This window comes from Nannobrachium achirus, assembly GCF_963921795.1.
Source record: "Nannobrachium achirus genome assembly, chromosome: 22".
NCBI lineage: Eukaryota > Metazoa > Chordata > Actinopteri > Myctophiformes > Myctophidae > Nannobrachium > Nannobrachium achirus.
The window spans coordinates 49,421,023-49,446,467 of NC_137829.1; the positions used below are offsets into that span (position 1 = coordinate 49,421,023).

The following is a 25,445-nucleotide window of genomic DNA, read 5'->3' on the forward strand; positions in this document are numbered from 1 at the left end:
GCGCGCGCACACACACACACACACACACACACACACACACACACACACACACACACACACACACACACACACACACACACACACACACACACACACACACACACACACACACACACACACACACACACACACACACACACACACACACACACACACACACACACACACACACACACACACACACACACAGTATAGCTTAAAGAAATTAACTGCTCACATCCACCGCTCAACTGTTTTTTTTTTAAGCTATTAGCTTCAAGCAATTGTTTAGCTATTAGCAAGCCTGATGTACATATTTTTGTTTCATATATGACTTAATTTGAGGTATTTAATACCTCAACAAAATAGAAAAGAGACCATTCAATCATTTTACTGCATCAAAAGTAAACAAACTATACTATAAAAACTGGTCAAACATTGGGCAAACGGTCAAATAATATAAGAGGCAGCAATTGTGAAAATAGCCGATCTACAAGCTCACCACGCCCCGCAAGCGAGGTGTTGGGGGCAAGCAAGCCTTCCGGTTACCACTGCCATCAGATACCCAGCTGACAAAATGTTGACTCACTGAAAAGCATGAAACCTGTTTCAACAGTGAAGAGCTGCTAGAATGAAAGAAAGAGCAGGAGTTGTTCTCATGTTATTTTTTTAACATATACATAGGCGTTTTATTTATTTAGGATGTACAGTTTCTCCTTGATGCAGAGCATGAACAGAGAGAGAGGTGCAGATGTCTCTGCCCACAGGGCAGACTGGAGGACAGGTTGCTCAGACAGCAGCACACCTTTCATTTCAGCCAGATCATCTTGTCCCCCACGTCGGCATTGTAGCCCGGCGCATACTTCTTCCCGGGAAGCTATAGTGGAAAAGAGGATAGAGTAAAAACCTTGTTATGACCCGAGTGGAGGGAGGGTGGGTGGGTGTGCGTGTGTTTAAAACAGAAGATAGAAACGGTGCAAGATTAGCGTTTCGACACTCGAGTGGTTTAATCCATTTATTCCTAGGATTATTTAATGCTTTAACTATTGAAAAATAGCAGATCTACAAGCTCACAGCGCGGCACCGAGTGCCGCGCTGTGAGCTTGTAGATCTGCTATTTTTGAAAAATCATGGACAATTTGAGCAAATCTTTGAATATCTCATTTTTAAAGTGAACATTTGTTGATACAAAATATTTTGAGACGGGGGTCGGCGGCCAAATACCTATAATTCTAGGGGTCCTTGACATGAAAGAGTTTGAGAACCACTGACCTAGAAACATGTCCAAACATTTTACAAAAACCTTAGAAGGATTTAGAAGACACTCGGGAATCGGGTCACAAATGTTCAAGATCGTTCAAAAATAGCAGATCCACAAGCTCGCAGCTCGGCACTCGGTGCCGCGCTGTGAGCTTGTATATCTGCTTGTATATCTGCTGCTCTGAGTCCGATTCTACAAATCCCTTCTAAAATCAGTAGTTCTCAAACGTTTTCCTGCCAAGGCCACTCACATTGAGTGAGAGAGTGAGAGAGAGAGAGAGACATTCATACACACATACATGTATGTTTTGTGCCAGGGACCCACAGAAGAGAAGATTTGCGTTAAGAAAATCTGAAAAGGGTTAGGGAGGGACTAGTGGAGAAGCCAGGGACCCCCAGAAGAGAAGATTTGTGTTAAGAAAATCTGAGGGACTAGTGGAGAAGAGAACAAATAGAACTAAAAGACAATCCATTTTATGTTTGGTTGTGTTCACGCAACTGTAAAAATCAGGCATTGCGACGCCACCAAGGCCCGCCAAAACACATTTTGGACGACGAAATCAACTGTAGTTTCAGGCAGCGGACCAAAACTATACTAAAACTTTTCAAGACGATCACAATATGACTAGAACTAAATGAAATCTCACTCAAAAGGCTGACTTTTGAAACTACATCAAAATCCGCTGTTACAAAATAAATAAAAATCAAACGTTTGAAGTGAGCGGTGGTGTGTGTGTGTGTGTGTGTGTGTGTGTGTGTGTGTGTGTGTGTGTGCGTGCGTGCGTGTTCTTCTCCTCTCTCCAAAACAAAACACTGTGTGTGTGTGTGTGTGTGTGGGGGGGGGGGGGGGGGGGGGGGGGGGTGCGCCCGTGTGTGTGAGAGTGTGAGCCATACTTGCTCACTCAGGCCACCACTGCTATTGCAGTTGATGCTCAGGGCAGGCTAGACTCAACAGCACCTCTCTGGTCACCCAGGGGTACTGAGGCTACACCAGAGGCTACATACAGACACACATACATACATACATACATACACGGATACACACACGGCCACGCTATGGAGACGGTGTGACCACCGCTCAAAAATTAACACCATGTGAAGTGAAGACAGGCCTCGGGAGGTTCAGGTTCGACACCACCAGTAGTAGTTTTTTAGTTTCCCCAAAACGCCCAAGACGGATGGCAGGACAGAGCCGGGGTGACGGGGAGCAGCGAGACTGTCCATCACTCTGTCAGTGATGTGGCTTCACATTAGCAGTAACTCATAACACGCTGTTGGCCGAGGGCTGAGCGAGGAGCGGAGTGATGGACCGCACGGCGCGGCGCGGCCCCGCGGTGACACGAGCACTTTGCTCCACTATTAGTCTTCACTGTCATCTCACAACCACACAACCCCTCCAAACGATGGATGGGTCTTGAGTGGCTCCTTCTTCAAAGCCTTAACCCATTTAGAACTAGAATTATTGAATGCTTTAGCTATTGAAAAAATAGCAGATATACAAGCTCACAGCGCGGCACTCGGTGCCGCGCTGCGAGCTTGTAGATCTGCTATTTTTGAAAAAATCAAGATTTTTTTTTGCAAGTCTTTGAATATATCTATTTAAAAGTGAACATTTGTAACTCAAATATTTGCTTCTGGGGGGTCCCTGGAACAACATATTTTGAGAATGGGGGTCCTTGACAAGAAAAGGTTTGAGAATCACTGATTTAGAGGAAGAATTTAGAAGCCGGGTCAAAGATCGGGTCAAAGGTATTCAAAGACTTGCACACATTTTCACGATTTTTCAAAAATAGCAGATCTACAAGCTTGCGCTGTGAGCTTGTATATCTGCTATTTTTCAATAGTTAAAGCATATTAAAATAATGGTTAAAGTGGTTCAAATCTAACGCGACTCAGGTGCGTTCCAGGTATCTGAGCCTTAAGGGAACGGGCAGGGGGGAACCGGGCTTCTTAAATTAGATAACTGTTAAAAGCCTGCTGCCCGAGTGTCTGCCGTAGATTATCCATTAGAGCCATCTCCACAGGATTTATCACCTGGCTGACTTTCTTTATTCTCTCTTTCTTTCTCTGTTTGTTTGCAACGTAAGTACACCGAATTTAGCAAAGATGCTACTTTACATCCGCAGTCCCCACAGGAACAAAATAATAATAATACTAATTGATAATCTTGTCGTTCCTGCTTATTGATCTGGGCTTTCATCGAGCCCACTATTGAGCATTTTCTTTTCAAATCTTTTTTATTAAAGCACAGTATCACATTGAGGTAGGTACATACATAAACAGTGATGACACCTCAAGTCCCATTCCCATCACAATAATCATTGGTACAAAATAGCACAAGATCTGAGGCCATCACGGTAAGTAGAAGTTCAGTATAAAAATAAGGAAAACCCCGCCAATAAAGGATAATAAAAGAAAACATTTTCTCCCCTTCATATTCCAATTTTAGTGTTAAGCCAATTCCCCCATTCCCATACTCTACGCTAGACCTAGCCCTGAATACATGACTCTCATATACATGAGAGTCATGCTCGAACTTTAACATGAGGACCAGTGGGTAATCGAGCCCTCAACGGTTTGCGCTAGGAACGTCAGATTTCAAAAATAAAGTGCTTACCCAAGCCAACTTTGCTAACGATTTGACGCCGCACAACGTTCATTACACGCCGCTCCCCGGTTGTTGAGTAAAAAGCATTTTTGTCCGAAATTATTTTGTTTTCCATTGGACATCCGGGTCATTTCCTCGCTTACCCCCAAAGTGCGAAACTGCGCCCTCTATCGGCTGTAACTGAATCTAAACACATTGTCTTGTAGTGCCGAACATCTTCTCACTTGTTGACTTGACTACTTGAGAGAGACACATGAGCGCAAACACCGGAGGAGAAGGGAAAAGAATCAAGAAGCTAAGAATTATAACAAGTGAAGCTGTGAAAACCTACCTGTTACAGCGAAATACACCTACCAAGCATGTGGGGGCGCTGTGGCACAAGTGAGGCGCAGGTTGGATCATCATTTGGGATAAGCGAGGAAGTCCAATGGAAAACAAAATAATTTCGGACAAAAATGCTTTTTACTCAACAACCGGGGAGCGGCGTGTAATGAACGTTGTGCGGCGTCAAATCGTTAGCAAAGTTGGCTTGGGTAAGCACTTTATTTTTGAAATCTGACGTTCCTAGCGCAAACCGTTGAGGGCTCGATTACCCACTGGTCCTCATGTTAAAGTTCGAGCATGACTCTCATGTATATGAGAGTCATGTATTCAGGGCTACGCTAGACCCATCCCTGCTAATCCCCACAGTAGTCATTAGGAGGGTGAAGACAACAACGGGTCTCCTCCGATAACCGATCCGTCATGCTATTGAGCATTTTCTAATGTTTCGCGGAAAGAGGTGAGACGACAAATTCTGAACAGAACCGGTATCTTTTTGTATTGGCCAGTTGTGAGTGACCGAGTATCAGTTGGCAGGTATCAATACACTTTTATACCGACATGTTTTCCACACGACTCACTGTCAACAACACTAGGTACGGCAGGGAAATTCAAGTTCTCTCCCCCCCCCTTTTCTGCCACGATCCGTCGCTGCACGAAATGTCAAGTCGATGCCTCCTGTAGCACATTTACACGGTGTGATTTTTTTTTCTCTTTTTTTCTTTTTTTTGCAACTGGGGTATAAGACAAAAACTAGACTCCAGTCAATAAACCCAAAAGGTCAGAGTCTCAGTGTCGTCCTGCAAGACTGATGATACCAAGCCACCCCCCCCCCCCCCCCCTCCCTCCCCCCTCCAGAATATTTCACTTCTGCCATTTGCAAGTCATTTAATATTTCAGCAGAGGGGGAAAAGATCCACTCCGTCATATAGAGAAACGGCTGGCAATGCTATATATGATGATGACTGCCACAGTCATGGAAGGAGTGCATAGTAGATATACATATTCATTATGAGGACGGAAGTAATGGAGAATGAAATGTGACACCCCCGACCACACAAACAAACATGAGTATTGTATAACTTAGCTCATTGACTGCTTTATCACAAGTTTCACAAGTTATACCATTATGTCCAGGCTGCCACGCCCGAGTTTCCCAAGTTGTTTTATTTTTATTACATTTTTTTACGTTGTTCTATCTAGTAGGCATGATCGCGATCGCAAAATTGCATGTTTGACCCCCATACCAACCCCATCTTTCAAACATGGCAGCCACGTTTGTTTACTTTTGAAGAAAACATAATGGCTGCTATATCATGAATGCCTGAACGGATTTCCAAGCGGATTTTTTTGTTTGAAAGCTGTGAACGGTGTGCATGATCCATGCACTATGGATTACATGGAAGTCTATGGAGACTTGTGGCATCCTGGAACTTTGGCAGCCATTTTTTTTAAATGCAGCGAATGAGTTCATAAACCTCCAACATTTTTTCTTTCTTCTCACCAGCTTTTATGCTTTATTCTACAGTGTAGTAGAGGAACAGCAAACTAAGGGTAGAGGGGAGACGTTATAAAGACGTGAAAGGGAGTCGGATTTGAACCCGGGAGCTCACTGCTCACAAGGAGATTTATAGACCAACTGAACATCTATAAACATGGCTGCTATACCGAGGTTATTGTTTTTTTTGTACACCATTTAAATTGTTTTGAGAAACTAACCTTTGAAAAAGCATAGAATTCTGTTATTCACAAGACGATCCACACACTGATCACTTTTAAAAACACAAAGTATAGTCTCTGAGAAATTAAAATCATAGTTATGGGGAGTTCAATGAGCTTGGTTTCACTTTCGTTTTCCGTGAAAATAAGAAAGGAATACATTAGGACATTTTCCAATTACAAACAATTGGGACTCCGAATGGTGAGGTTAGCGAAGAGCGCCATCTAGTGTCAAAAAATAACATGTCAAAACACATCATTGGCGGTGTGGTTTTTGGAAAAAAGACGCGTCATCTCATAACCCATTTTGCTGGGGACCCCCTGGAACCTCCTCCAAGGAGCCCTGGTGGGTCCCCGGACCCCACTTTGAGAACCAACGCATAGCCCCCAGGTACCCCCTCTTCCCTTTACTTACTGGAATGTGTTTATTTAGACGGGACAATGCATATTAATTAACTGGTAGCGTGCCCAGGATTATTCAACATTTAATCAGCAGGTGCCCATGGCAACCCGCCCTTTCACCTACCTTTGAGGTCCTCCTGGCAAAAAAAAAGTAATCTGAGTAAATGTAATCCAAGTATGTCCTGTCCTGTCCTGTCTATCACGATAATGTTTTCTTTCAGTCAGGACCGTTTTTAAACAAGAGCGGGCCACAGTGCTTTTGTAACGGCCGGTAGAAAAGGCCCCGTTTTAAACCTGATGATTTAGGCAACGAGGTCTTATGCACACCTGATAGACTTAGAGACGGGTGCGTAGGCAGGGTTCAATGTATACTTTCAATCATGCACCAGTAGCACATATGACCCGCACACCATCTTACACTTAGCCAAAACACTCCTTTTTATTTAATGATAATGCAACGTTTCGGTCAACGACCTTCTTCAGGCACATATAAGATATGCCTGAAGAAGGTCGTTGACCGAAACGTTGCATTATCATTAAATAAAAAGGAGTGTTTTGGCTAAGTGTAAGATGGTGTGCGGGTCATATGTGCTACTGGTGCATGATTGAAAGTAAACCTGATGATTTAAAAGCTAGATTACATAAATGCAATGTAATTACCGGATTTAGCAAAGATGCCAATTTGCATCCGCAGTCCCCATAGGAAAACACAGGAGAACGAAAACAGGCAAACAATGGAGTACCCTCCCCCTCCCCCACCCCCACATACCGATCTGTAGGCGTAGTATGTCTCGTCGAACTCGTGAGCCCCGATGGTGAACTCTGGCAGGAACCTTGGTATGCAGACGAGGTTGCACACCTTCTGCTTGTCTTCAGCCCTGGATGAGCCGGAGACAATCAAGAAACCTCCATTAGAAAACATTGAAAACCCCCAGTGGAGGGAGGGTGGGCGTGCGTGCGTTTAAAACACAAGATAGAAACGGTGCAAGATTAGCGTTTCAACACTCGAGTGGTTTAATCCATTTATTCCTCGGATTATTTAATGCTTTAACTATTGAAAAATAGCAGATCTACAAGCTCACAGCGCGGCACTCGGTGCCGCGCTGCGAGCTTGTAGATCTGCTATTTTTGAAAAATCCTGGACAATTTGTGCAAATCTTTGAATATCTCATTTTTAAAGTGAACATTTGTAACTCAAATATTTGCTTCTGGGGGGGTCCCTGATACAAAATATTTTGAGACGGGGGTCGGCGGCCAAATACCTATAATTCTACGGGTCCTTGACATGAAAGAGTTTGAGAACCACTGATCTAGAAACATGTCCAAACATTTTACAAAAACCTTAGAAGGATTTGGAAGACACTCAGAATCGGGTCACAAATGTTCACGATCGTTCAAAAATAGCAGATCTACAAGCTCGCAGCGCGGCACTCGGTGCCGCGCTGTGAGCTTGTATATCTGATATTTTTGTAATAGTTAAAGCATAAAACAATAATACGCAACAATGCGTACCGGTGTAAATGGTTTAATTAATTGTCAATGCCTTGGCATTTATTCCCCGGTGACTCGCAGCTGGATGTCTGATACAGGGTTCAGGGTTCCCACACATTTTTACCAATTAATTTCCAAAACATTTCCAAAACTTTTCCAGAATATTTAACCCAATTTCCAGGACTATATAACAATAATTCAGCTCAATAACGAGTCGCTTACTCCTATGCGCAATGCCCAAAGACAGGTAGTGTATGCCAGTGGTTCTCAACCTTTTCAGGCTGTGACCCCTGAAATAATCATATTTTAACTGGGGACCCCCCACCCTGACGAGCACTAAGAGTTGAGGAATTTTGTACAACACGTTTCTATTGTGAAAATAGCAGATCTACATGCTCACAACGCCTCGCATTGCGAGGCGTTGTGAGCATGTAGATCGGCTATTTTCACAATTTCTGCCTCTAATATTTGACAATTTCAGAGGTATTAACAAAATCAATAACCAAAGACCAATGCATAGCTATTTTTTTCCAGGACCTTCCAGGACCCTTGATCAATTCCAAAACTTTTCCAGTACTGGAAAAGTTCATGACTGGAATTTCATGACCGTGGGAACCCTGCTGATAACATGTCCACCAGTAGAAGTAGTGAATACTCACAGCATCCTCATGTAGTGGTAGGTGACGTCGTCCTGCTCAAGCCAAGGCCCCTTGTCAAACTTCAGATACTCGATGTCTTCAGCCACCTAACACACAACAACAACATAGGAGTAGGGCTTTCAGTAACAATGTACAATGTAGGCATTTAGCACAGTGGTTCTCAACCCTTTCAGGCCACGACCCCCAAAATAATCATATTAAATAGCCTCGCAACTTGAGGCGTTGTGAGCATGTAGATCTGCTATTTTCACAATTTCTGCCTCTAATATTTGACAATTTGGCCCATGTTTAATTTGTCATTTTAGAGGTATTAAAAAGTCCTTAAATTGTCACTTTAGAAACGTGGAGATACCCTCCATACACATATGTTTACTGTTGAGTGAGAAAACAATGTTGCATATTAAGTTAATCATCTGGGGACCCCCCCAAAATAATTTAGGGACCCCCCCGGGGGGTCCCGACCCACAGGTTGAGAACCATTGATTTAGCAGACGCTCTTAATCCAGAGCGTTTTACAATAAGCAAGGCAATACATCAACATTAATACATCAAATGCATAGATATAGTTATCTAAGAAAAATAAGCACCTATTCAGTAAAAACTTTATAAAATAATTTAAAATAAATAAAAAAACATGGAAAGAATGCAATCTAAATTACATGTATGGTCATAGGGTAGGGTAGGCAAGTGCTAGGGTAAGTGCTATGGGCTAAGGTGGAGTCTGAAGAGGTGAGTCTTCAGACCACAGCGGAAGCTAGGGAGTGAGACTGCCATTTTAATTGCAATAGAGAGTTTATTCCACAGTTTGGGGGCCAGGAGTCTAGGATGAGTGGATCATTGTCCTGGGGTTTTCAGCGAGGGTTCTGTCAGCATCCCTGTGTTAGCTGATCTGAGTGAACGGGTGGGGTTTTAGGGTTCAATCAGGCTTTGCAGGTATGGAGGTGGCATACCTTTGATGGTGGTTTTGTAACCATCATGACATTTTGTGTGTTTTTTTTTGGCATTGCACATTGGAACATTTGGCTTTGGAAACAAAGCGATCGTGCCAGACAGATAAGACAACTACGCTTGGAGGTGGAGGGGCCCTAGTAACTTTAGCTATTGAAAAATAGCAGATATACAAGCTCACAGCGCGGCACCGAGTGCCGCGCTGCGAGCTTGTAGATCTGCTATTTTTGAAAAGTCGTGTAAATGTGTGCAAATCTTTGAATATATGTATTTTTTTAAGCAAACTTTTGTAACTCAAATTTTGCTTCTGGGGGGGTCCCTGGAACGAAATATTTGGAGATGGGGGTCCGTGGCCAAATACATATCATCTTGGGGGTCCTTGACATGAAAAAGTTTGAGCACCACTGACATGGAAACATAGGTTTCTTGCACACATTTTTTCAAAAATAGCAGATCTACAAGCTTGCAGCGCGGCACTCGGTGCCGCGCTGCGAGCTTGTAGATCTGCGCTTTTTACCTTGTCAATGTCTTGTGCTTGGGTTGCATCATAAGCCAGCAATTCTGCATTTTCACTGCCAAGGAAAAAAAAAAACATATTTTCATGCTTATCTGTGCTCGCATCACAGATATTGTAAGATGTAAAAATGCCGTTAAATCGCTTCTTGGTCCCATAAATAGAAGATGCATAACATCACTGTCAGGCAGAATCTACACATTTCACACTTTTTTCTAGTTTTTCCATAAACGAACGCCCTATTTTGCACGGTATGTGTCACGTTTATGTAGTGAATAGACAATCCATAAGCTCACAAAGCATCGCGATGGGAAGAATAACATCACCCACTAGATCTATACGGTGTATATCCGTCTCTTTTGGGTGGAAAACCCATGTCCAAAACTGTGACTTTCTCAGGATAAAAAATAAAAAATAAAACGGCAAAAGAAGCAGATCTACAAGCTCAAAACGTGACACCTTGCGCCCCGTTCAGAGCTTGTGAATCTGCTGCTTTTGTTTGACACTGTACTATGATAAAGTAGGGCATTTATTTAATTTATATTTTCTTTTCATATTCATTTACGAAAAAAAACACAAAAAGTTCATAGATCATATCATAGATACCAACTCCTCCCGCGAGGGAAATTCAGTATTTGCAGCCCAACCCAGCTGCTTCGCTGCCCACAAGGAGCGCGTGATCAATTAGGGGTTAAGAGTCTTGCTCAGGGACACACATCGACATTGCTACCCTGGCCGGGAATCGAACCAGGGACAACCAGGGGAACTGGCCCCCCAGGCAGGCTCCCTAACCATTCAGCTATGGCCGCCCCCAAAAAAAGTGGAGATAAGGTTTTCCTCCCCTCCTCACCTGATTTTGGGCAGGAAGGTCTTCTTGTAGGCGTCCTCGATGCTCTTCAGATACGACAGAGGCACGTTCTGAAGATAAGACTGAAAATATAAAAAAAGAGTACGTCTTATAAACGGTGCAACATAAAGGAAAGCTGCTTTCCTAAGAGCTGCGGATTTATTCTGTCACTTCTTTGTGCTTAAATGTAGCCTCACCTTGAAAGGATATGTGTTTCTAAAGCCGACATGTTTTACTTAACTCTCAAATACCTGGAACGCGCCCGAGTCGCGTTAGATTTTAACCACTTTAACCATTATTTTATGCTTTAACTTTAGAAAAATAGCAGATATACAAGCTCGTGCCGCGCTGCGAGCTTGTAGATCTGCTATTTTTGAAAAATCGTGAAAATGAGTGCAAGTCTTTGAATATATTCGACCCGATCTTTCACCCGACTTCCAGATTGTAATTAAAGAATATAAAAGATGAGTGTTAAAATGATTTCATTTACTTCTTTCTATTGTTTTAGAGATTCTTATTTCAGTGGTTGGGGCATGCGTACAAGTGGCTAAATATGTCATTTTACACAGAATAAGCCCATTTCCAAGATACAACGCAACCTTTCATGGTTGGATGTGACTTATGGGGGCTAGAAGTGTTACTGTAAATAGCAATAAAGAAACTGCTGGCTTATTGTGTCTAAAAAGACATATTTAGCCACTTGTACGCATGCCCCCATGCGTACGCATGCCCCACATTTTAGCACAGTAAACTTGATAAAACAATAGAACGAAGCAAATGAAAACATTTTAACACTCACTTTTTCTTTTCTCTAATTACAATCTAAAATATGAACCCTTGTTGTAAAAAACCAAAGTTGTCCTTTAAAGCATTCAATAATTCTAGGCCTAAGTGGGTTAAATCTTTGGTTCTGGAGGTTCTCTGGCACAGAACATTTTTTCAGATTTTTTTGGTCTGCAGCCAAATACGTATGATTTTAGTGGTGGTCCTTGACATGAAAATGTTTGAGAACCACTGACTGACCTAGTGTACTGATAAATGACACATTACATCACCTCTAAAAAAAATAAAAAGTTTATTCTGCATGCTTGCAAAGACAACGGATATGTTGGCCTCAAAAAAATGTTTTCTTATTAAATATGGCAAAGACAGAGGCTTGAACCCAACAGCTTTCTGGAGAGCCTGAACATAGTTTAGTTTTAAAAAAAGCAACAGAAGGGTGAAAAGGAGCTTGTCATTAACCCCTTAAGACTGGGAACGTGTCGCGTTTGATTTGAACCACTTTAACCATTATCTTATGCTTTAACTATTGAAAAATAGCAGATATACAAGCTCACAGCGCGGCACCGAGTGCCGCGCTGCGAGCTTGTAGATCTGCTATTTTTGAAAAATCATGAAAATGTGTGCGAGTCTTTGAATATCTTTGACCCGGCTTCTAAATCCTTCCTCCGAATCAGTGGCTCTCAAAACTTTTCATGTCAGGGACCCCCAAAATTACAGGTATTTGGCCGTGGACTCCCATCTCAAAAATATCTTGTTCCAGGGACCCCCAGAAGCAAATATTTGAGTTACAAATGTTCACTTTTAAATAGATATATTCAAAGACTTGCAAAAAAAAAGATCTTGATTTTTCAAAAATAGCAGATATACAAGCTCGCAGCGCGGCACTCGCTGTGAGCTTGTATATCTGCTATTTTTCAATAGTTAAAGCATTAAAGAATTCTATGCCTAAATGGGTTAAGAACAGTGTTAAAGACGATCCATGGCAGGACCCAGGGTGCAGATTATACCATGCTGCGGATTAGGGGAACGATGCAAATCGCAGGGCTAACACGTTTATGCGTTTGTTACAACAAGTACACACTGTAACTCCACTGACACGGTTTCCAGTAAAGGTTCGGTGATTATCTTGAAAGAGAGGGGGGGGGGGGGGATAATTTCCTGGGGCATAATAATTACATATACTATGTACAGTGGTGCTAATGACTGCCAGGCTCTGTGAATCATATTTCTTGCCTGCCTGCCAAGTGTAAAAGCCGGTGAGGGAGAGAGAGAGAGAGAGACTCTAAATGGGCAGCACGTGTTGGAAAGAACAAAAAAAAAAAGAAATGAAAATGAGCCTAGTTGGCTAAGAAAAGAATCCTAAAGCCAAGGATTTGTTACTTTGTTTTTCCCTTCCCCCTCCACCCACCTCACCTTACACAAGGCCCAGACAGGGTTAACCAATTTAGGGACCGAGGCTTTTTTCTGAACATGTATTCTATCGCTAGCTTGACCACTTCAAATACTAGTCTAAAAAGTCTTCTAATTCCTAACCGTTTTCTGAAAAACCTATGTTCCTATGTCAGTGGTGCGCAAAGTTTTTCACGTCAAGGATCCCCTAGAATTATATGTTTTTGACCGCGGACCCCCCCCATCTGAAAATATTTCGTTCCAGGGACCAAGAGAAATAAGGATTTGCGTTACAAATGTCTGCTTTAAAAATATATACTTTCAAAGATTTGCACACATTTTCACGATTTTTCAAAAATAGCAGATCTACGAGCTCCCAGCGCGGCACTCGGTGCCGCGCTGGGAGCTTGTATATCTGCTGTTTTTCAATAGTTAAATCATAAAATAATGGTTAAAGTGGTGACACACAGATAGGCGTTCCCGGTCCAAATATGTTAATATGACTAATCACAAAAAAAGAAATGCAGATCTACATAGCATTATTAGTCCAGTCATTATATGAAAAAACCTAAAAAAAAATGCAATAGTAGCAAACTCAACTGATTCTGTATCCTCATTATGTCCTTAGTGAGGGAAAAAAAGTTCCGAGGAATCCCATCAGGGGAAAGTTTTGAAAACGACCTACCTACCTTCACTTACTAATACTATACACTACACTATAAAGGAAAATATGACTCCCAAAAAAAGCTGCTTTAAGTGGGATGTGAGGGGTCAAACTAGGGGTTTTTAATTATTCTGAATCCATTGCAAGCATTTGTTTTGCATGAAAAACATTCCTTGGGCTAAAAACGGACCCCAAAAGACTGTGAAAATTGCAATGGATTCAGAATAATTAAAAACCCCTAGTTTGACCCCTCACATCCCACTTAAAGCAGATTTTTTTGGGAGTCATTTTTTCCTTTATAGTGTAGTGTATAGTAAGTGAAGGTAGGTAGGTCGTTTTCAAAACTTTCCCCTGATGGGATTCCTTGGGACTTTTTTTCTCTCACCAAGGACATATTGAGGATACAAAATCAGTTGAGTTTGCTACTATTGCAATTTGTTTTAGGTTTAGCCTAATTTTGGCCTAAAATTACTGGACTATATGTGTTGTGAGGCACGCTTTTGTCTCTTTACCTTTCCACTCTGTTGCAGCCTCTTCTGCACCTCCTCGGCTGGCGTGTCCACATAGATGACGGCGTGGGGGGGCAGGAACTCACAGATGCTGATGCCTTTGATCTCGTTGTAGTGTTCCACACCTGCAGGCCGGTAAGGCACAGGGAGGATGATTGGGTTGTTGAACACACACAGGACAAACCACACAAACCCACGCCTCCCTATTCTGGGCAAGTTAGGTCCCGTTTCTCTCTAGGGAAAGATCGGATTTGTGATGTCCGTTTAGACCAGGGGTCTTCAACGTTTTCAGGCCAAGGACCCCTTAGTTGAGAGAGAGATGAAGGCAGGAAACCCCCACAACCTGTTCATAGATTCCATATAGTTTCATTGTTTGACAGTATGATCATCAATATATTTTGAATTCATGTTAATGTGGGTTTTCAGATATTTAACCACTTGAACCGTCAATACTTAATAAACTTGACTTTTTACTGTACTTTTCCCCCACCAAAGCTCTTTGCCAAAAATAGCAGATCTACAAGCTCACAACGCCTCGCGCTGCGAGGCATTGTGAGCTTGTAGATCTGCTATTTTTGGCTAAAGTTCTCAGAATATGGATGCTAGGGTTCAAGTGGTTAATATTAAAAAAATGGGGAAAAAAACAAGTTTCTATCACACAAAGATTTGGAGGACCCCCTGTAGTAACTCTGAGGACCCCGTTGAAGACCCCTGCCTTAGACACAATGGGTGACGTGCAAAAATACAAGGTGGTGACGTTGTCATGTAACCACTTGAACCCCAGCGTCCTTGTTCTAAGGGAAATAGCTTGTATTTTTTGGTGTAAAAAGGGATGGCTCAAAGATCGGTTAAAAAAGTGCAATACTCACACTGCTTCCTGATGTAACCCTGTTTGTACATGGCCTCCAAAAAGACCATGTCGCTGAAGGGAGACCGCTCCAGGATCACTCCTTGGCCTGCAACCCAGAATAACGTGGAGGGATGTTATTTGTATGTATTGTATGTATTTTTAATACATTGGCCCTGTTTGTAAATGCCCACAATTGTTTTGAAAGTATCAGTACCAGTGTAAATTTTGACAGCAAATTCTGATTGAGTCTTTTGAATAACACACCATTTAGTTTTAGTCTTAGTCCTCTAAAAATGTTTAGTCTTAGCCAGGGGTTCCCAAACCTTTTTGTCTCAGGGCAGCCCATAAATATTTTTCTAATCCGAGGCACCCCTACATTATAATTTTCACTCCCAGCACCTTATATTTATAGCATATCGTCATTGTCGGGTGGAAACCTTGTATGTCCAAAACCGTTCGTTTTGTATTTATCTATAAAATGTACTAAACTAGTGAAAACAGCAGATCTACAAGCACACAACGCCTCACATCGCGAGGCGTTGTGTGCTTGTAGGTCGGCTGTTTTCATTAGTTTTGTGCGACAGTGTTGTATGATGAAGCAGGGCTTTGCTTTAACAAAAGACGTACACATTTGAAACTTGGAGATACGAGGTTTCTGCCCGACAGTGACAATATTTTAGTGATTATGTTGCAAGGAAAACGTTGAGATAACAGCCATTTTGGTTAGAACTGACTGAAAATAACTTTGTATTTCAAGTTTAAGATGATTCCAAATATTTTTTCAAGTGTCCAAATAAATTCCAAATATTATCAAATTATTTCGCGGCACCCCTGGACTGCCGTCACAGCACCCCAGGGTGCCCCGTCACCCACTTTGAAAACCCCTGCTTTATGCAACGTTAACTCACTCACTACCAATGGCGAGATTTGACAGGCTGTTTTAAAACGCCCTCTGTCCGTACCGCGACCTGGCGTTTCCCAGGGACCCTGAGCGCAACGGTGGGGGCCAGTGGTGGGCAAGGAGGTAGGGAGCGCTCCTTTCCCTTGCAGCCCCCCGCGCCCCCACCGTTGCACTTAGGGTCATTGGGAAAAACGTGGACTCGTCTGTACCAATGACTAGATTAGACAGATTGACACTAGATGGCGCCGTTCACTAATCTATGAGTCAACACTTGCTATCTGGATTCATGTGTGTGTGTGTGTGCGTGCTTGCGTGCGTGCGTGCGTGCGTGTGTGAGAGAGAGAGAGATAGAGAGAGAAACACACACACACACACACACACACACACACACACACAGAGAGAGAACCTCCCTTTGTATTCACAGGGTTCCCACACATCTTTACCAATTAAATTCCAAAACTTTTCCAAAACTTTTCCAGAATATTTAACCCAATTTCCAGGACTATATAACAATAATTCAGCTCAATAACAGGTCGCTTACTCCTATGCGCAATGCCCAAAGACAGGTAGTGTATGCCAGTGGTTCTAAACCTTTACAGACCAGTACTGGAAAAATATTTTTCTAATTTCAAAATATTTCCAGGAATTTCATGACCGTGGGAACCCTGTATTCAGTTCTGTAGCAGGGTTTTTTTTTTTCTTTCTGCTCTAATTTTGGAACCGTTTGTCCAAATGACCTTTTTTTACCCCACATGATCACAAAGACTGTGTATGTTTGAGTGATCGATCGGGGGGCTAATCGTACGTCTTGAAAAATATTTGGGAGCGTTCGCTGTTTCTATGCGTCATCTTTTCAACACCCTAACCTAACCCTTACCTCCGTGGGGTGAGTCGCTAACCCTCCCGACGCTCCGTTGTCGAAATGATGGTCGTTCGAAAGAGCGAGATTTTCCCGAATATTTCGTCTTTTCAAAAATATTTAGCCTTTTGAATATTTAGTCTCATGAAATAGTTTAAAGGGCCACTTCACCTCTGGGACAACCCAATCTTATTTTATTGTTGTTTGGGACACGATCAACACAATCCTGAGTTATTTTTAAAATATCTAAAAACACAGACTAAACACAAAAGATAACTCGGGATTGTGTTGATCGTGTCCCAAACAACAATAAAAATAAGATCTGGTTGTCCCAGAGGTGAAGTGGCCCTTTAATCTAGTCTTGTCGACTAAAGATGAAAATCTCAAGTTTTAGTCAACAAAATGAACACTTTTTCATCTATGAAAACTTGCCTGTGGTGAGCAGATGTTCGATGGCGTCGGAGTACTGCAGCAGTCTCATGATGTACATCCACATCTGCAGCCGGTAGGAGTTTCCGTCCGCAGCCTTGGGGTCCGTGTAGAACTTCTCCAAGCTGCACATCCCGTTGAACCGGAGGGGCAGGGGCTCCTTCTCCCCCGTCATCTTGTCCAGGTAGGCCGCATCGGCCTCGGGCATGTAGAGCATCCCTGTTGACAGGTGTGACCACACACGCACACACACACACACACACACACACACACACACACACACACACACACACACACATAAAAGAGGAGAGGAAAAGGAAACAAAATAGCCAATAAGAGGTCATTATTCAAAGGCCCAAGGGATAAATAACGGGCTTTGCAGACAGGCGTGATTTTTCGCACGGGAAAAAAATACCATTTCTTCTTTCTTTTTTTTTTATAAACCAATGATTCTCTATGACCTTGTGCACACCTGCTCCGAATTTGCTGTGCGGCAAGTGGCTGCGGCCGTGCGTTTTTTCCCCGATCGAACACAGTTCGATTCGTGCGTCTTTTCGCATGCGGTAAAAACTCATTGACTCCTTTTATGACTCCTTTTTGGATCCGCAGCGCGGATTCCGCACAGCATTGCACACCAAATCCTATGCATTCCGTATTGTTCAAAGTTAAAACAAAAAAATACGTAGTTATAAAAATACATTCATAAATCAAGGGCATTTCTGTTTATTTTTTGTATCGAAAAAGTATTGAACCGTGACACCAAAATGTCGAACCGAACCGTGAATTTTGTAAACCGTTGCACCCTTATTGGCTACAGTATATATGTTCATTTATTAGCTTGTCTATTACAAGTGTCAGACACCAACCTGTACTATGCCGTTACCATAGCAGTAATTAGCGGTTACCAGATATCTGTTTAAATGGACAATATAAACATTAAACCAATAACTTCCTGCCCTTTTCATCCAGAAACGTAACTTTAAGCCGTCTGCTGGTAAAGAAAATGTAGAGAGTGTGTTTTATTTAGGGATGATTATTGTGACCAAAGATATTGCGATTTATGGTATTATCACGATAATCAAAATATCCCCAACATCCATTATCCTGGGGCGGAACATTTGCCAAAACATAGATCTACAAACTCACAACGCGTCGTCAGCTTGCATATCGGCTATTCCTTGGCAAAAAGGTTTGATAAGATAAGAGTGTGAAAAAAAGACTATCAAGTACGTTATTTACAGGTCCGTTTTACAAATTCTAGAGGGTTTAAGTGGTATCGGGTATGCAGCTCAAAAGGATTGACAGACAGGTCAACCAATCTGAACAAGAACAAGATGCGGTCCTGATTGGTCTGTTATTTTGGATGGGTGACCCAGTTTAATCGACCAATGACTTCTCACAGATAAAAATAATACTTTTGGAGGCAGATTGTAGCCCCAGGAAGTGTCACAAACACAACATTTCTTTAGGAAGCATTGTTAGCCGCCTGAATAAAATAAAATTAAAATATTTTTTTTAAATAAGCAATTGCATGATTCCTGCTTATGTCAGCAGAAAACTGCTTATTTCTGCTTTAGATCTCCACGACACGATTATTGTGAGTGTTTTTTTTTTTTTATCACGATAAACGATAATAGTGATTATAGTCCCATCCCTAGTTGTATTACCAAGTCTGTCAGCCAGCTTCTGAGCCAGCGCTCCTTTCCCAGAGGCCAGGTTGCCATCGACGGTGATGATCTTGCTGTACTCGTTTAACCTGGGTGTTGTCCTCTCTCCCAGGACGTAGGCCCACCAGCCATACTGCAGACTCCTCACCGAGCTGCTGTGAATGCCAGCCTGAAACACAACACAAAGCCCATTAGCCCATTTAGAACGGGTACACTGTATTGTGTATCATTATTTTAGTTTTAGTTTTAACTATTGAAAAATAGCAGATATACAAGCTCACAGCGCGGCACCGAGTGCCGCGCTGCGAGCTTGTAGATCTGCTATTTTTTGAAAAATCCTGAAAATTAGAATTTTGACCCGATTCTATAAGTGTCTTTTGAATCCTTCTAAGACTTTTTGAAAAACCTATGTTTCTATGTCAGCAATCTGGCCAGCCATCGTCAAAGAAAAGGTCCTTTTCACTTGCACTGGAGCTCAGTTAGTCTGTTCTTGAGAGACTACTATGTCAGTGGTTCTCAAACCTTTTCATGTGAAGGACCCCCAAAATGATATGTATTTGGCCACGGACCCCCATCTCAAAATATTTAGTTCCAGGGACCACCCAGAAGCAAAATTTGAGTTACAAACGTTCGCTTTGAAAATACATATATTCAAAGATTTGCACACATTTTCATGACTTTTTCAAAAATAGCAGATCTACAAGCTCGCAGCGCGGCACTCGGTGCCGCGCTGTGAGCTTGTATATCTGCTATTTTTCACTGGTTAAAGCAGTCAATAATTCTAGGCCCTAAATGGGTTAAAGCACCATTCCCACTGGGCACGATAACTATGAAGATCACTACCGGTATCTTTCACCATTGTATTTTTTTTTATAGTTGGTGTGAACACTGCCATCCATCCGCTTGACTTTAAACGATTTTAAAGGGAAAAGAGGAGCTTAAACACAAATTTGCTAGTGTTCCGTGTTATGTTTATAGCTATAGAGCCTATATTACCTCTATGGTTTATAGCCGATCTGCAGGCTCAAAACCTGTCGCGTCCGCGACGAGTTGTGACTGTGGTGCATGCAGAAAGAGAGGCGGCACGTCTATAATGTGAGCTTGTAGATTAAATGTTTTCGACGGAGCTCGCACGCGAGTGAGAGAGAGACCCCGTCTCCATCTGGGGCTGCTGGAGCTGCTGCTCACTGGACCTGTATATCGTCGTTGTCGGGCAGAAACCTCGTATCTCCAAGTTTCAAATTTGTACGTTCTTTCGCAAAGCAAAGCCCCGCTTCATCGTACAAGGCCGTCACACAAAAGTAGTGAAAACAGCAGATCTACAAGCACACAACGCCTCGCACCGCGTTGTGTGCTTGTAGATCGGCTGTTTTCACTAGTTTAAATCATTTTTAAAATGATAAATGCAAAACGAACGGTTTTGTACATACAAGGTTTTCACCCGACAACGACGATATGTGGCATAGCCCTGTTTAACACAATGCTGTACCCCCTCCAACTGTATACTGTAGTGTACAGTATACTTCCCCCGTTCTCTTAAAATGTTTTTATTATATTTTGACACTTGCTTTGGCAGTGTAAATGTATGTTTTTCCCATGCCAATAAAGCTCCTTGGCATTTCATTGTATGGTAACAGGGGTCTCTATAAACACAAAATACATTTTCAGGTGGGCTGCCAGCAACCAATTTCAGCCAATTTTACACAATTGACAGGTTTTTTGGGGTAACTTGCGATTGGTGTGGTCCGGGGGTAATTAATCACACCTGGTGTACTCTACTGTACTCTAGCCGCAAATTGCAACACTAGATATATATTTTTTTTTTTAATCGGTTGAATCTAGGGTTGCAACACCTCCCATAGGCAGCCAATGCATCAAAACAGTTTTTTTGCTTTCTGATTGTATTAAACGACGTCAAAATCACCAATATTGGTGCTGTATGGAAAGCTTGAAGGATCCTCTTTCTATCTGCAAAGTGTTTGTTTCAGAAAAATCCACCGTGGACATGTTATGAGTTACTATCTGTCAATAAATCCAAGCAGACATGTTTTTTTTTTTCTAAGTGTTGAACTTTGGAAGCGCTCGTCTTCTATGACGCAACGTCCCGCTGCCGCTTCCTACATTATGTGACATTCAGAACCAGGTGGTACACAGGACCGTTGAGTGATTTCCCACGAGCGCTTCCAAACTCCAGCACTTAGAAAAAATAATCACCTGAACTGCATTTCTTGATAGAAAGTAGCCAACATGTCTACGCTGTTTTTTTTTTAATGAAACAAACACTTTGCAGATAGAAAGTGGATACTTTAAGCTTTCCATACAGCCCCAATATTGGTGAGTTTGACGTTGTTTAATACAATCAGATAGCAAAAAAACTGTTCTTTTGATGCATTGGCTGCCTATGGGAGGTATTACAACCCTAGATTCAACCGATTAAAAATAAATCTAGTGTTCTCCACTGTACTCCATACCCCATATCATATGCTCCCCAAAGGACGTTTCTATTATGTTCAGTCATGCAATCATTTCGGGTGCCTTTGGGTAGGAGAATGTGTAGTTGTACTTGTAGTGTTTATCTCGTGGAAAAGTCGAGATATCTTAACTAAACACAACTTTTTTTCTGCCAGTAGACTCCAAGTCTCAGAAATTCATTATTGGGTGAGTACACAGTACACAGTACACAGTACACGCAGCGCCGGCTGTGTATATCGAATGCATTAAATACAATATATGACAGCCATCCCACATGGCTAGGGGTCCTCCCTATGTTCCCCAGGTTCTATGTTCCCCACTTTCCCCCCACAAAAAGGTTCTATGTTCCCCAGGTTCTATGTTCCCCAGGTTCTATGTTCCCCAGGTTCTATGTTCCCCACTTCCCCACAAAAAAGGTTCTATGTTCCCCGCTCAACCAAAAAAAAAAGTATAAAGTTCCCAACTCAAATGCAGGAAATGGTGGGACATCTGGGCACTAAGAACATGTGGGCAATCCTAATTTAGGTGCCCAGTTGCCAAGGTGCCTACTGCCTAGATGTCTCCACCCCTAAGTGCCCGTTCGTCCAAATGCCCACATGTCAAGGCATTATGACTCCATGTGTCCAGGTGCCCACTCGTCCAGATGCCCAGTCATAACAAAAGTATGGTGCCCAGATGTCCCTACTGGTCCTACGGTAATTTCGGGGTCGGGGCCCCCGTGAAGACCTCTAGTCCCTAGTGCCCCCTGTCCCACAAGTATTTGTAATTTCTCCCCATTATTGTGTGTTTTGAGTTGTTATTAATAATTAGAAATTAATGTTTCCTGCATTTTTGGATGAGTGGGGAACATAGAACCTTTTTTTGTGGGGGTAAAGCCTCTATCAGAATCCAGGGTGAAGAGCTATTCACTTCACCGCTGTGTAGTTTTCTAGGGGGACATGTCCCCATTCCGACATTGACTTCTTATTGTCGGAGTGGCAACACTTCCATAGAGGTTAGGGTAAGAGATAGGGTTAGTGTCGGAATGGAGACATGTCGGAAAGGAGACATGTCGGAATGGAGATGTAACGGAGGTGATCCGAACCTCCCCGCCCGGCTTCGAACCCGGGTCTCCCGCGTGAAAGTCCAATATCTTAACCATCACTCCAAAGGGACATCCCTATGGAACGAGAGCAGATACTAGACTTTTGAGGCTTCAGGCTGGGGCTGCGACTCTCTCCGTCACAGAGACATGTAACCGTTTTCTAGCTATCACCTAAAAATACATAACAAAGCCTAGGTGATAGCTAGGAAACTACAACGAGGCGAAGTGAATAGCTCTTCACCCTGGACTCTGTTAGAGGAACATAGAACCTGGGGAACATAGGACCTTTTTTGGGTAAGTGCCGTGGGGAACAACATAGAACCTTTTTTGTGGGGGTAAATGGGGACATATGACCTGGGGAACATAGGTACGGTCCCCAATGCTATTATTATGGTTGGTATGGTTAGTATTAGCATGTCAATAAACTGCTAGCCTTGGATAAAGAAAGACTATATCATATATATATGCATTTTATATAATATGATAATGATATGATAATTAAATACATTATATGATAGTCTTGATATATTGTTATGGTTAATATTAGCATGTTAGCATGTTGGGCTACAATGCTACCTATTAGCTCGTCCTTGAACGCTCATGTTGTCACTAATGGCCGGTACCTTGTGCATGGTTGTCCCCGTCCTGAGCGAGGCTGCTCCGGACGGCACGAGCAGCCGGACCAGCCTGAGAGCCATGATGATGATGATGTTTCTCTGCCTGTCCTTATAATAACCCTATGATGATAACCTGACCGAAAACTCACAACCTCCTCCTCCTCTGTTATGAGGCGCGATCATAACACGTCACTGCGGCTTGATTATGGATCCCACTGGGAAAGATGGATAACCACCCCCCGGACTCATTTTTGAAGCATGTGATTGGCTGAACCGGACGTAGGGAGCGCTCCGTTGTAGTCACTTGGACCGCTCGAGGTGCACCAAAACCCAATTATCATTGCGTTTATCGTGCGCTTGCCCAGGCCTTAATACGGCCTGGGCATAAATAGAACGATTGCATTCACCACGGCTTCTAGCAAGGTCCGCTGGCCTTCGCGCCGCTTGCAATGTCGTGGACAATAACTGAAAACGAGCGCTCTATGCCGTTTCCATCCATCTTTCCCAGTGGGATCCATAATCAGGCAGTAGGGCGTGGGGCCTTCCTTTCCTCGCTGACTCACAAATTATACGTCAGCATCTCCAGCGTTTCAGGCAGGCATGCTTGTTGCCCGATCATAAATCATTATTCTAAATCAGGGGTGGGCAACTTTGATGATGGCTCCATCATTGCATTGCTACTTCCTACTTTGTCATTCTAGTATCTAGTATGTCATACAAAAGAAGCAAAAAATAGCAGATCTACAAGCTCAAAACTTATCGCGCTGAGCCTGCGATGCATTTTGAGCGTGTAGATCGGCAATTTTTGCTTCTTTTGAATCGAAATCCTTAATTATTTTTTGATATTTTTTAATTGGAATCCTGAAATGTAACATTTTGATTTAATTTCAAACACATTTAGTTATAGGTCTATATTCATGTTGACTTTATGAACCTAAATACAAATACCTACATTGGACATTAAAAAAAAAACATTTGAATAGGCCTACTACTATTAGTCATTAAGCTACTAATCACCCGATACGAAGCAGGTCATGTTTGGAATTGTAACAGCTGAAATCAAGAGCTATTCACTTCACCGCGGTGTAGTTTTCTACCTATCACCTAAAATACATAACAAAGCCTAGGTGATAGCTAGGAAACTACAACGCGGTGAAGTGAATAGCTCTTCACCCTGGACTATGATAGAGGCTTGAAGCCCGTATCATAGTCGGGTCCGCGGTAGTCTTTTCAAGTCTTTTTGAGTCATGAAACTACAACGTTACATCATTCCTCGCGGTGGAGAGCTTTCCACCGTGAGTCCCGAGGCTGGACTCACACATATGCGTGAAACATCTTCTCCGTATCGTCTGAGAATGGCCACTGGGAGCGCCGTACTGTTGCATTGTCAATGGAAGGTTGTTTGGTTTTTTGTCGTTGCCGTGCCTCTATAGCTCAACCGCAGCCTGTCTTTTGGCCAAAGACACGGCAACGACAAAACACCAAACAACCTTCCATTGACAATGCATTAGTACGGCGCTCTCATCCGATACGGAGAAGATGTTTCACGCAAATGTCTGTACAGCGCCCGACACATCTCTCTGTTTTTACTATCAGACAGACAGGCTCTACACCCAGTTCACTGATTGGTCGACCTGAACCGGTCTAGACGGGGTAAAGGACTTCACCGTGGGCCGTGACTATGATGGCCTGCACTTATTTTCTGACTTGAGGTGGAAAGCTTTCCACCTCAAATTTGCGGTGGATAGGTCTCCACCGTAGACTCTGATACGGGCTTAAGAAACATCCCCATTCAGAAATAACCCTAACCCTAACCTCAGTATTGTTTCAATGTTTCTAAGTGGGGTTGTTTCTAAATGGAGGTCTGCCCCCTGGCAGTGGCAGCAGTGATGCCAGTGGTGATGTCTGGAGTTTGCTGTAAGAGCATTCCTGTGGCGTGCTCTAGGTGCAAGTTGGCACCTCGACAGAAAGTTGGCACCTCGACAGAGCGCAGTTCTAGTTATATCTTCATGGTGCCAAAACAAGACCCGAATTAATTTCTACTGGCCAAAAATAAAATAAAAAAATCAGATGGTGTTGTAGGAGTCCTAATCACAGGAAAATGTAATGTTAAAAAAATAATAATGTTTTTGTAAGATTTTATAGCCATAAATCATAAATCACAAATCATGCTCTAATTTGCATTTTGGGGATATTTTTCACAATATTAACATATGCACGTGTTCTAGACATTCTAATGATCACGAAAAAAATATTACAGGCATTATACTTATGTTTTATTGAGAAATAGCTTCAGTTAAAAAGTGAGATATTGTTCGTCCAGACGCTGGAATTTCAACTTCTCTGGGAGGTGTGAATGTCTCTGTGGGGGGTATTTAAATGCAAATATCGTGGCCAATGGCATTGTAATACTAAACAATAGGATTTAATGGTGATGTTAATGTGAAAAAAGAACAGGAAAACTAATTATAAC

The 25,445-nt window shown here is 42.5% G+C and overlaps 1 protein-coding gene across 1 annotated transcript; it reads right to left on the reverse strand.

The window, feature by feature from the left end:
- Positions 1–648: 648 nt before the first annotated feature.
- Positions 649–23,129, reverse strand: ndufa10 (NADH:ubiquinone oxidoreductase subunit A10). The gene is made up of 10 exons (XM_080753006.1): positions 22,979–23,129; positions 18,800–18,968; positions 17,136–17,351; positions 14,963–15,049; positions 14,097–14,218; positions 10,752–10,831; positions 9,905–9,959; positions 8,440–8,525; positions 7,059–7,167; positions 649–856 (listed from the first exon to the last, which is right to left on the reverse strand). Exons 1-10 carry the CDS (start codon positions 23,051–23,053, stop codon positions 788–790), a joined length of 1,068 nt encoding a protein of 355 aa, XP_080609132.1. The 5' UTR covers positions 23,054–23,129; the 3' UTR covers positions 649–787.
- Between the last annotated feature and the right edge of the window lie 2,316 nt (positions 23,130–25,445).

Excerpts from the sequence above, each read along its gene's own strand:
- ndufa10 (XM_080753006.1), bottom strand. The coding sequence starts at position 23,053 with ATGGCTCTCAGGCTGGTCCGGCTGCTCGTGCCGTCCGGAGCAGCCTCG. Across the intron at positions 9,960-10,751 it reads ACCTTCCTGCCCAAAATCAG|TGAAAATGCAGAATTGCTGG; the intron begins GTGAGGAGGGGA and ends TTTCCTTGGCAG. Across the intron at positions 857-7,058 it reads CATACTACGCCTACAGATCG|CTTCCCGGGAAGAAGTATGC; the intron begins GTATGTGGGGGT and ends TTTCCACTATAG.